The sequence below is a fragment of the Hyperolius riggenbachi genome, chromosome 6, assembly GCF_040937935.1.
Source record: "Hyperolius riggenbachi isolate aHypRig1 chromosome 6, aHypRig1.pri, whole genome shotgun sequence".
NCBI lineage: Eukaryota > Metazoa > Chordata > Amphibia > Anura > Hyperoliidae > Hyperolius > Hyperolius riggenbachi.
Window position 1 is genome coordinate 15,478,662 of NC_090651.1, and position 13,539 is coordinate 15,492,200.

General features: G+C 47.5%; 1 protein-coding gene across 1 annotated transcript in view; it reads left to right on the forward strand.

Annotated features, from left to right (window-relative positions):
• Nucleotides 1-13,539, forward strand: part of KIF1B (kinesin family member 1B) — a 271,664-nt gene that overhangs the window by 149,682 nt on the left and 108,443 nt on the right. Inside the window, 1 exon segment of the mRNA XM_068238866.1 lies at nucleotides 7,793-7,872. Coding sequence (XP_068094967.1) covers nucleotides 7,793-7,872 — 80 coding nt within the window.

Below are 13,539 nucleotides of genomic sequence, written 5' to 3' on the forward strand. Positions count from 1 at the left end.
ATTTATCATAACTATTGATCACTTAGGTGGAAAAATCTATCTTGGAAGGGGTTGGTTGGTGTAGATTAGCGGATGATCGATGGGCATGCTGGGGAAAGACCTCCAGGAGATCGGGCAATGGTAGCTTTCAGCTGTGCCACTATCTGACAGGTACTCTTTGAGGCTCAGGAAGAATGGTGTGCCGATAGTGACTTCCCATCCTATCAGCTATGCCACTATCTGACAGGTGCTCTTTGAGGCTCAGGAAGAAGGGTGTGCCGATAGTCACATCTCATCCTATCAGCTATGCCACTATCTGACAGGGGCTCTTTGAGGCTCAGGAAGAAGGGTGTGCCGATAGTGACTTCCCATCCTATCAGCTATGCCACTATCTGACAGGTGCTCTTTGAGGCTCAGGAAGAATGGTGTGCCGATAGTCACATCTCATCCTATCAGCTATGCCACTATCTGACAGGTGCTCTTTGAGGCTCAGGAAGAAGGGTGTGCGATAGTCACATCTCATCCTATCAGCTATGCCACTATCTGACAGGGGCTCTTTGAGGCTCAGGAAGAAGTGGGCACAATAGTGACAGCCCCTCCTCTCATCCGATCAGCTGTGTCACTGACAGGGGCTCTTTGAGGCGCAGGAAGAAGGGTGCGCTGATAGTGACAGCTCTCCTCCCATTCTATCAGCTGTGCCACTATCTGACAGGTGCTCTTTGAGGTGCAGGAAGAAGGCTACGCTGATAGTGACATCCCCTCCTCTCATCCTATCAGCTATGCCACTATCTGACAGGTGCTCTTTGAGGCGCAGGAAGAAGGCTACGCTGATAGTGACATCCCCCTCCTCTCATCCTATCAGCTATGCCACTATCTGACAGGTGCTCTTTGAGGCGCAGGAAGAAGGCTACGCTGATAGTGACATCCCCTCCTCTCATCCTATCAGCTATGCCACTATCTGACAGGTGCTCTTTGAGGCGCAGGAAGAAGGCTACGCTGATAGTGACATCCCCTCCTCTCATCCTATCAGCTATGCCACTATCTGACAGGTGCTCTTTGAGGCGCAGGAAGGCGGCTACGGTGATAGTGACATCCCCTCCTATCATCCTATCCGCTATGCCACTATCTGACAGGTGCTCTTTGAGGCGCAGGAAGAAGGCTAAACTGATAGTGACAGCCCCTCCTCCATCCTATCAGCTGTGCCACTATCTGACAGGTGCTCTTTGAGGCGCAGGAAGAAGTGACACACCCCTCCTCCCATCCTTTCCTCTAGCAGCCGTCTCTGGGATGGCGTCATACAGACAACAGTCAGGCTTTACATCTGGACAGTCATGCTATTGTGTGTGCCCTATAAGAATGCGGCCCGTTGCCGGGACTGTGAGCGGCCCAGCTCATCTCTATGCAGCCATAGAATAGAGCTATTTTTGTGTCCGTTTCCACATCACGCCACCGCCCGCCTGCTGTAAACAGAAACCTCACCAGAGACCTTAAAGGGCCACACAGGCTGGCATCCACAGGAAGCCTGCAACGCCCATACAGGGAGACAGAGGAGACCGCTCTCATCCTCGCATGGAAATGCTGCCATTCACAGCTACTGCAGAGTGCTCTGTATAGCACAGGATACCAGACTGTATATTGCAGGGTATTAGACCATTACTGCAACTCCAGGCAGGGCCGGTCCTGGACTTTCTGCTGCCTGAGGCAAAGATCGTAAAGGCGCCCCCCCCCCCCCAATATTTGTACATAACATGAGCGGCCGGCCCGGCGGCAGCCAGCCAGCCTTATCATCATCATCGACACGTCGGCGGCGCTCGCTGCTCAGTGACTGACCGTGACAATCAGCCGCAGCCAGGGCAGCAGAGCGGGCGGCAGCCGCCGCCATCAAATCAGCAGGCTTAGGCACTAGGCAGCGTCACCAGCATGCAGCATTGGAGGAGACAGGAGAGGCCGCAGAGCTCAGAGTCATCGGACTCGGAGGCCGGCGGCAACAGTGCAGTTTCTAGGCTAAAATGCACCCAGGGCGAGGGTGTAAAAATTGCGCCCCCCCCCCCGGTATAGCTAACCAGCTATAGGTCCCCCCCGAGTATAGGTGGCCAGGCATGGGTGAGCCAGTAAAGTTGCCCCCAGTATAGGTTAGCCAGGTAGTTGCCTCCAGTATAGGTAGCCAGTATAGTTGCCCCCAGTATGTTAGATAGGCAGGCACCCCCCCCCCCCCCCCCCGGTATAAGTTAGATAAGTAGGTGCCCCCAGTACAGGTTAGCTAGGTAGGTGCCTCCAATATAGGTAGCCAGTATAGTTGGCCCCAGCATAGGTTAGATAGGTAGGTACCCCCAGTATAGGTTAGTTAGGTAGGTGCCCCCAGTATAGGTAGCCAGTATAGCTGCCACCTGTATAGGCTAGCTAGGTAGGTAGGTGCCCCCAATACAGGTTAGATAAGTGTCCCCAGTATAGGTTAGATAGGTAGCTTCCCCCCAGTATAGGTTAGATTAGGTCGCTGCCCTTCAGTATAGGTTAGATTAGGTAGGTGCCCCCAGTACAGGTTAGATTAGGTAGGTGCCCCCAGTATAGATTAGATAGGTAGCTGCCCCCAGCATAGGTTAGACAGGTAGCTGCCCCCCAGCATAGGTTAGATAGGTAGCTGCCCCCCAGTATAGGTTAGATAGGTAGCTGCCCCCCAGTACAGGTTAGATTAGGTAGGTGCCCCCCAGTATAGGATAGATAGGTAGCTGCCCCCAGTACAGGTTAGATTAGGTAGGGGCCCCCCAGTATAGGATAGATAGGTAGCTGCCCCCAGTATAGGTTAGATAGGTAGCTGCCCCCCAGTATAGGTTAGATAGGTAGCTGCCCCCCAGTACAGGTTAGATTAGGTAGGTGCCCCCCAGTATAGGATAGATAGGTAGCTGCCCCCAGTACAGGTTAGATTAGGTAGGTGCCGCCCAGTATAGGATAGACAGGTAGCTGCCCCCAGTATAGGTTATATAGGTAGCTGCCCCCCAGTATAGGTTAGATTGGCAGCTGCCCCCCAGTACAGGTTAGATTAGGTAGGTGCCCCCCAGTATAGGATAGATAGGTAGCTGCCCCCAGTACAGGTTAGATTAGGTAGGTGCCCCCCAGTATAGGATAGATAGGTAGCTGCCCCCAGTATAGGTTAGATAGGTAGCTGCCCCCCAGTGTAGGATAGATAGGTAGCTGCCCCCCAGTGTAGGTTAGATAGGTAGCTGCCCCCCAGTATAGGATAGATAGGTAGCTGCCCCCCAGTATAGGTTAGATAGGTAGCTGCCCCCCAGTATAGGTTAGATAGGTAGCTGCCCCCCAGTATAGGTTAGATAGGTAGCTGCCCCCCAGTATAGGATAGATAGGTAGCTGCCCCCCAGTGTAGGTTAGATAGGTAGCTGCCCCCCAGTGTAGGTTAGATAGGTAGCTGCCCCCCAGTATAGGATAGATAGGTAGCTGCCCCCCAGTATAGGTTAGATAGGTAGCTGCCCCCCAGTATAGGTTAGATAGGTAGCTGCCCCCCAGTATAGGTTAGATAGGTAGCTGCCCCCAGTATAGGATAGATAGGTAGCTGGCCCCCAGTATAGGTTAGATTAGGTAGGTGCCCCCCAGTATAGGATAGATAGGTAGCTGCCCCTAGTACAGGTTAGATTAGGTAGGTGCCCCCCAGTATAGGATAGATAGGTAGCTGCCCCCAAAACAGGTTAGATTAGGTAGGTGCCCCCCAGTATAGGATAGATAGGTAGCTGCCCCCAGTATAGGTTAGATAGGTAGCTGCCCCCCAGTATAGGATAGATAGGTAGCTGCCCCCAAAACAGGTTAGATTAGGTAGGTGCCCCCCAGTATAGGATAGATAGGTAGCTGCCCCTAGTACAGGTTAGATTAGGTAGGTGCCCCCCCAGTATAGGATAGATAGGTAGCTGCCCCAAAACAGGTTAGATTAGGTAGGTGCCCCCCAGTATAGGATAGATAGGTAGCTGCCCCCAAAACAGGTTAGATTAGGTAGCTGCCCCCCAGTATAGGTTAGATAGGTAGCTGCCCTCCAGTATAGGTTAGATAGGTAGCTGCCCCCCAGTATAGGTTAGATAGGTAGCTGCCCCCCAGTATAGGATAGATAGGTAGCTGGCCCCCAGTATAGGTTAGATTAGGTAGGTGCCCCCCAGTATAGGATAGATAGGTAGCTGCCCCTAGTACAGGTTAGATTAGGTAGGTGCCCCCCAGTATAGGATAGATAGGTAGCTGCCCCCAAAACAGGTTAGATTAGGTAGGTGCCCCCCAGTATAGGATAGATAGGTAGCTTGCCCAGGTAGGTGCCCCCTCATAATGGCGGAGGGGGGAGCCGGAGCCGCGGGGAGGGCAGCCCGACCTCTCCCTCCCTCTCCCCGGGCCGCCCTCCATGCTCCCCCCTCGGACTTTAGGCAGCAGAGTTAGCGCGCAGGGAAGCGCTGCTGTACAGAGCCTGTTACTCACCTCCCTGGATCCGATCGCCGCTCCCGCCCTGCTGGTCTCCTCTCTGCCTAGCCAGCTGATACACACGCGGCTGCTTCCTGTGTAAACAGGAAGCAGCCGCGTGTGTATCAGCGGCTACATTGCAGAGAGGAGACCAGCAGGGCGGGAGCGGCGATCGGATCCAGGGAGGTGAGTAACAGGCTCTGTACAGCAGCGCTTCCCTGCGCGCTAACTCTGCTGCCTAAAGTCCGAGGGGGAGCATGGAGGGCGGCCCGGGGAGAGGGAGGGAGAGGTCGGGCTGCCCTCACCGCGGCTCTGGCTCCCCCCGCTCAGACAGTCACAGCCACTTCATCTGGTGCCGCCCCTCCACTTCCTGCCGCCTGAGGAACCCGCCTCATGGGCGGGCCGGCCCTGACTCCAGGCAAGACGGCTTCTACCAAAATACTCCATAAACCTACCCTTAGGGCTGATTCACACTCGCAGCTGCAGTCCCCTTGCGATTTTACGTCCTGCATTTTCTGCGATTGTGTTGTGCGATTCCCATTGAGGAATGAGAATTGCAATCCAATTGCAGCTGAAATGCTACATGCATTACATTCGCAATTTATACAAATTGTCAATGCTGCAGTGAGAATGGTTCCCATTGGTATAATTTCCATCAAAGTTCAGTTTTTCTCCCTATAAGTTTAATTGATAATGTCCTGATCCATTTTAGACAGAGATTTAGGGTGTGGCATGCAGTGGAAGGTGTGGCATGCAATTTTTTTTTACCAAAATTTGATGAAGATCGATTGGTACAAAGTGGTAAACGAATTGCTACACCCCCATCAGTTTCTGATCAGGGAAATCTTAACCTTCTGGATTGGATCTTTAGGCTGGTTTCACAGTGGGACGTTACAGCAGCCAGTAACGCAGCTTAACTCACAGCACTGTAAAATCAATGGGCTGTTCACAGTGCACACGTTGCGTTACATAATAACGCAGCACGTTTAAACAAAGTGCTGCATGATGTACGTTATACTGGGCTAAGCAGCGTTAGACTGTGTGAACATGCTCCGTAATGCTGGAGGAGGAGGAGGTCTCCCCTCCTCCTCCGCAGCCAGCCACATAGCTAATTAATATTCACTGCACTGCAAAGACTCCTGGTGGGACTGTAGTGTTGTCTGGATCATGAACGAATCGTTTATTTGATCCGGATCTTTTCTGTGAGTCGAATCATCCGGATCATCACAATGAAAGATACGGGTTCACAGGATGTCTGTCTGGAAGAAACAGGAACATACAGAATGTACAGTGCAGGGAAAGTCCTGTCCTGCTAGTCATGTCACCCCCAGTCTGCTTACCTAGTAAAATGATTCAAATGATTCGGTTCAAAGATCCAGATCTTTTCAATGATCCGATTCAAATGATCTGAATCCTTAAAAAGATCCGGACTTCCTATCAGTAACCTGGAGCGGCTGCTTTGAGAGCTGCATAACGCGGCTCAATCTGACGTCCAACTTCAACACCACCATACGTTGCGTTAGGGGCACGTTATGCGACCATAACGTCCCCTAAAACGCAACATCTTACTGTGAAAGCAGCCTCAAAGTGAACCTCTGGACTAAAAATCTACTCAGCAGACCTGAAAAGGGCTTGGTGTTTCTTTAACAGTTTCACAGCATCAGAACTTTGTTTTTCTTACCAAAGCCTCATTTTTAGTTGCATTTTTAGCTAAGCTCCACCCATCAAAGAAAACTGCCCGGGCTTTTTTCCCCCTGATGCTGTGCAAAGCATGATGGGATTTCGTTGCCTAGCAACTGGGAGGGGTTATCATCACACAGGACAGTTGAAACTGTCTCATGCTCCCTGTCACCTCCTTTCAACCAAAAAGGTGGCTGCCCCCATGAAATCAAGCATTTGCCTGTTCTTTTAAAACGGGTAGGTAAGAGATTATATTACCCACCCATTATATTATATCTATTTTAATTAACATAACTAATGTGACTTAATGACAGTATGTTTGTTTAGGCTGAAGTTCCCCTTTAATAACTTGTGTGTGACTAGCTTAGGGTATAAAACAATCTGGTGTGGGTTACGCCCTTCTCCCTCCCCCATCCTGATCAAAAAATCCCTAGAACTACCTAGAATCTTCCCTAGACTTGCGATTTCTCATACTAAGCTGACCGCACAACCTCAGAGGCTAGAGCAAAGGTGAGGCCAATGCATAATAATAAGGTAGAAAGCAAAATGAATACATGGCAGGAAACTTAAAGTGAACCAGAGACGGAGCACCGTCATGTATTTTACTATATATATCAGTTAGAACATTAGAGAAAACACCTACCGTGCTCTCTGTTTCATTCTTCACTGCTCTGCCTGCTTGTTATCAGTCCTGATAAAATCCCCGACTGAGCATTCAGTCTGGCTTTGCTCAGGAATCATTATAGCTGAGTCTGTCTTCTCTGATGTCTTTGCAAGCCCAAGCCTGCCCCCTTCTGGCTCTGCTCAGAAATCATTATAGCAGAGTCATTATAGCAAAGCCAAACTAAATGCTCAGTCAGGGATTTTATCTGGTCTGATAAGAAGCAGGCTGAGCGGTGAAGAATGAAACAGAGAGCCGGGTGGGCGTTTTCTCTAATGTTCCCACTGATATATATGGTAAAATACATGAGGGTGCTTCGTCTCTGGTTCACTTTAATACAGAGGGTATGTACACAGTCTTGTCAGCACATGGCCATACGACGAAAGCCAATGAACATACATATCAATACACGAAGCAGAGAACAGCATCACTCCAGTATAGATAGTGAGAGTGGTATATGGCGCAAATTTAAATAGCATTAATCGGGTTACCCAAGTGGTCGCTTTACAGGCGGGACTTAAAGTGGACCTGAACTCTTGCACAGAAGGAAAACGCAGAGAAATGCACCCTGTATGTATTTAGCCTGTCTAATCCCCCCTCATCTGTGACTAATCACAAGTTTTAATTTGATCTCTCAGCTGTGTCAGCTGGCTGCCTCAGCAGAGCAGCTAATTTGTAAGCATAGGATGTTAACCCTATGTCTGCTTCCACGGATGTAGAAACACTGCAGATTGATTGCAGGATTTGTATGAGCCATAACAAAGGAATGTTTTTCCTTAAAGGTTATTATGCTGTTGCTTATCTTTTAGAGCAGGGAGGACATTCTGAGTTCACATTCGCTTAAACGTTCCCTCCATTTTCTAAATTTGGTGGAATTTGCTTAGGGCCACCTGTGTGAGTATACAGTAGCTTTATAAATGGAAGGCTGCTGTCACAGAGGAATGGGAAATGTCTGAAAGCCGTCTGTGCACAATTTCTTGTAGGGAACTTTTAGTTTAATTTAATGATTTTTTTTCCACCTTTCAGGAATCTGAGAAAATTATTGCAGAGCTCAATGAAACCTGGGAGGAGAAACTCAGAAAAACTGAAGCCATCCGCATGGAAAGGTACGAGACTTGTTTCCTGCAGCCCTGGCAGCCAATCATCTTGTTCCGGGGGACTGGTGCTGCTCACTTCTGGTTGGCTGTTGTGTTCCTGCATTTTGCACTGGGGCCCATTTCAGACTATGTGTTCTCATTGCTGGATCTACACTCTTTATCCACACCTGGTCCAACTTTCTACTGGGTCCCCTTCCAAGTATAGCAGCCCCCACTCACACTTAAAGGGAACCAGAGACGAAGCACCCTTGTGTATTTTACTGTATATATCAGTAAGAACATTAGAGAAAACACCTACCCTGCTCTCCGTTTCATCCTCACTGCTAAAAGTGTCTGTGAACAGCTGTGATAAGAATCCCGGACTGAGCATTCAGTCTGGCTTTGCAGGGAATAATTATAGCTGAGTCATTATAGCAGAGCTACAAGGGGGCAGGCTTGGGCTTGAAAAGACACCAGAGAAGACAGACTCAGCTATAATCTTTCCGTAGCAAAACTAGACTGAGTGCTCAGTCGGGGATTCTTATCAGAGGTAATAACAGTCAGATTAAACGGAGAACAATAAAACAAAGGGCAGATTAGGTGTTTACTGTAAAATACAAGAGGGTGCTTCATCTCTGGTTCTCTTTAAGTCTATGGCCTCAATTCACTAAGCAGTTTAGACTAGTCTACTGATGGTTTTTTAGTGTACTGTATGTGTAATGCTGGGGATACACGGTACACAGTATGTTTCTGTACCGTGTATCGACCAGCTGATCTGGCCAGCTGATAATATTCAGCTGGCCCGATCAAGCCGCTCGACTCCCGCCCGCTCGATCCCGGACGAGCGGCAATCGATCCGCGCGGACGAGCGGGGACGCGGCTGGGGTCGATCCAGAGGCTAATCGGCCGCCAGATCGACCCATGTATTCGCAGCATAATATTTTAGACCTGTTTTTAGACCAGCTGATTTCTGTCAGCGAAGTAATTCTGTGAGGTATTTTAGATGTGAGGATGAAACCTTTTGAATTAATTATGCAGGAGTTTAATTGTATCCAGAAGAGAGCTCATCAGAGGAGAAGGATGTCAGTCATAGCTACTTGTTTGTGAATTGCATCTTTTGATCATTTCCCCTTTTTTACCCACCTGGACCAGGTCAAAAAACATTTCTAAGACATTTGGTAATTTATTAGTGAATTCCCTCTTGATGTGACTGATTTACACCAAACCATCAGTAGACTAAAAACCATCAGTAGACTAAAAACCATCAGTAGACTAAAAACCATCAGTAGACTAGTCTAAACTGCTCAGTGAATTGAGGCTTATGTGTAATGCTGTAAAACAGCCCCTTTCTTTCATGTTGGCATTAAAAGGGAATCTGAAGTGAAAATAAACTTATGATATAAGGAATTGTATGTGTAGTACAGCTAAGAAATACAACATTAGCAGCACAGATATGAGTCTAATTTTGTTTCCAGTACAGGAAGGGTTAAGAAACTCCAGTTATCTATGCAAAAGAGCTTCTCTAAGTTCCACAACTTTCAAAGTCGCAGAGAGCTCTGTCTTCTGAAGCTTATCAGCTTATTATCTCAAGCTTATTATCTCAAGTGTCTGTCACTGTATTTTGTTTTTTCTGCAAAGTTCAAAAGTTCATTAGCCTGCTCTGTGAAATCATTAGAATGCTGAGTAGTGTGGAAACTGCAAATATTAGAGTATGATGCAATGTTATAAAACTATATAACTGAAAAAAAATGAGACTATTTTCTTTGCTACTAATGTTCTGTTCCAGGACCAAGTCCTGGGGCAGGATTTGCAGGAGATCGTGCGCGCATCTCTGCATGAATGGCGGAGCTCCGCTCCGCCATCAGTCTCCCAGCGGCGATCGCCGCTAGGAGACTGTTAGACGGCAAAATCGCCATCTATTTACATTGTACAGTGCTGCAATCCACTGCAGCGCTGTACTGGGGACAGCCGTGTGACACTGCTGTCCCCCTGGGGGAGACAGGAGCGATCCGCTGTCATAGGCTAAATACTAAATACTATATAAATACTAAATAATAATAATAGGCTGAAGCCGATCACTATGATTGGTTGGTGGGGGATGGGAGGGAGGGACGGGTGGGGAAATAAAAAAAAAATAGTATTATTTATTAGAAAAAAAACAAAATATTTATATCAAAATAAACTCCAACACGAAGAGTCTACAGCACCACGTCAGTAATGTATAGCTCTTTTATTGTTTAAAAAGACAAAGAGATAGCCATAACAGTGACAGACGCTGTTTCGGACAAGGTCCTTCCTCAAGCTGTGTCACGCTCTCTCTGTGCAGGTCCTTCCTCAAGCTGTGTCACGCTCTCTCTGTGTCAGAGAGAGCGTGACACAGCTTGAGGAAGGACCTGCACAGAGAGAGCGTGACACAGCTTGAGGAAGGACCTGCACAGAGAGAGCGTGACACAGCTTGAGGAAGGACCTGCACAGAGAGAGCGTGACACAGCTTGAGGAAGGACCTGCACAGAGAGAGCGTGACACAGCTTGAGGAAGGACCTGCACAGAGAGAGCGTGACACAGCTTGAGGAAGGACCTGCACAGAGAGAGCGTGACACAGCTTGAGGAAGGACCTGCACAGAGAGAGCGTGACACAGCTTGAGGAAGGACCTGCACAGAGAGAGCGTGACACAGCTTGAGGAAGGACCTGCACAGAGAGAGCGTGACACAGCTTGAGGAAGGACCTGCACAGAGAGAGCGTGACACAGCTTGAGGAAGGACCTGCACAGAGAGAGCGTGACACAGCTTGAGGAAGGACCTTGTCCGAAACAGCGTCTGTCGCTGTTATGGCTATCTCTTTGTCTTTTTAAACAATAAAAGAGCTATATATTACTGACGTGGTGCTGTGGACTCTTCGTGTTGGACTTTACTTGACCCACTTAGGGCTACTGGGTCTATCCACTTTAGCACACGTCTGTCCCCATTTGGGTGCTGGTCTATTTGTTTTCCACTATCAAAATAAAGTAACATGCTAGCAGGGTAACGACCCCACCAACCGAGAGCTCTGTTGGTGGGCAGAAAAGGAAGTGGAAGGGGGGTTCACTTTTGTGGTGAGTTGTGTGGCCCTGCAGCGAGGGCTTAAAGCTGCAGTGGCCTATTTAGCAAAACATAGCCTGGTCACTAGGGGGGTTTAAGCCAAGGGTCCTCAAGAGGTTAATTATCCGTACTACACAACCAATCCATTATATCATAATGTTTTTCTGCCTCAGTGTGACTTTAAAGGGAACCTAAACTGAGAAGGATATGGATTTTTCCTTTTATAATGACACCAGTTCCCTGGCTCTCCTGCTGATCCTATGTCTCTAATACTTTCAGCCACAGCCCCTGAACAAGCATGCAGATCAGGTGCTCTGACTGAAGTCAGACTGGATTAGCTGCACACTTGTTTCAGGTGTGGGATTCAGCCACTACTGCAGCCAAAGAGATCAGCAGGTCAGCCAGGCACCTGGTATGGTTTAAAAGTAAACATCCATATCCCTCTCAGTTTAGGTTCCCTTTAACTCCCCTCTTCCATGTTTTGACCCCCATTTCCAGCCTCCCTTCTCCATTTGTATCCTCTTTTTCCTTATGCAGTAATCTCTTTCACGTGTAGCCGCCCAGGACCCGGGCCTAGGTGGCCTCCCCTGTAATCCTGTCCGGCGAGTGTGCTGCAGCTCAGAGGGGAGTACAGAACTGACACATCAGTTTATCTGTCTATTCCCACCTCTGAGCTGCAGCACACACTACTCTACACACAGATCTAATGTTAAGAGGCCCTCAAGCATTCTTACTGAATTATTAAATGCATCGACAGATAAGTAGCAGGCGCCAATGGACTCCTAATTGCATGGTGCCTTATTCCTTTTATATTGCTGTACACCAATACCAGGATTTATATTGTATTTGAGCCTAAGCGCCTGAAACTCATAATGTTCTTGCAGGTTGATGGGCAGGAAGCTCACAGCTAACTTTATTTGGTGTTCATCAATACAATATCCTTACTCATCATTTGATTTTCTTTATGGCGGCAGCAATATAACTGCTGTTCTGATCCAGGCTTTACAATTATATCTTTACTGCGTCTAATGCTACATCATAAAACGTTATGGTTTGAAGGCTAAAGATAACAATATAAAAAAACATATTGTGTTCTTTTATCAGCTTGTAACAGCGTTTTATTACTAGACGTATCTGTTTGGCCTATCCTGGAATTAGTGTTACGGTTTGGGTGTGGCAGCCCGAGTCTTTGGTAGGGCCCTGGAAGATGTGGAACACCTCTGGGAACTGACAATAGAATAACTGTGGGTTACAAACAGTGCCCAGTAGATAAAAGTGGGCGTGACCAAATAATGTAACTATAAATCAGTTGCGTCCTCAGCCTCCTCCAACAAAAGTCTGGACAAAGTTTAGACCACAAGTACCTTATAAACAGCCACCTGAAGCATAATAAATTAGACAGTGTACATACTATTTTCTACAAAATCACATCTGCAATCTTAGCATGTACTCCCCAAATGATGTAATAAGGCAGCATTTACTCCCTAAATGATGTAATTAAGCAGCATGTACTCCCCAAACAGCATAAATATGCAGTGTGCCTCCTTAAAGGGAACCTAAACTGAGAAGGATATAGGTTTTTCCTTTGAAAAAAATACCACTTGCCTGACTCTCCTGCTGATCCTGTGTCTCTAATACTTTTAGCCTCAACCCCTCAACAAGCATGCAGATCAGGTGCTCTGACTGAAGTCAGACTGGATTAGCTGCATGCTTGTTTCAGGTGTGTGATTCAGCCACTACTGCAGCCAAAGAGTTCAGCTGGACTGCCAGGCAACTGGTATTGTTTAAAAGGAAACATCCATATCCCTCTCAGTTTAGGTTCCCTTTAAAGGGGCACTATGGCGAAAAAATTTAAAATATGTGCAAACATATACAAATAAGAAGTAAGTTTCTTCCAGAGTAAAATGAACCATAAATTACTTTTCTCCTATATTGCTCTCACTTACAGTAGGTATTAGAAATCTGACAGGTTTTGGACTAGTCCATCTCTTCATGCTCGATTCTCAGGGATTTATTTATTTTCAAAAGCACTCAGTGAGTGGCAGTTGCTCTGTCCAACTTCCAAAAAAATGTGCAGCGAGCAGGGAAGCTGGCCAGCATCATTGCTTAAATCCTTTTTAGGGAATATCTTTATAAAGAATAAAGGCCCTGCTGAGAATCCCCTATGATCCAAAACCTGTCGCTTCTGTCAGATTTCTACTACCTACTGTAAGTGACAGCAATATAGGAGAAAAGTAATTTATGGCTCATTTTACTCTGGAAAAAATGTACTTCTTATTTGTCTAAGTTTGCACATATTTTAAATTTTATAATTTTTCGCCATAGTGACCTTTTGATCAACATTAATCAACACGAATAGACAACTTGTCCCCTTAAAGGGAACCTTAACTGAACGGGGGGGTAAAGAGTTTCACTTAACTGGGGCTATTACCAGCCCCCTGCAGCAGTCCTGTGGCCTCGGAGCCGCTCTGGAATCCTCCGGTCCCCCGCTGTCACTTAGTTTTGTTTTTGATGACTCACCAGTCGGCCGGCCGCCATGCGTATTATTGGACGCATTCCCTCCTGCAATTAGCGCTGTTGTGGACCGCAACACGTACAAAAATATGCGTTGCCGCGTTC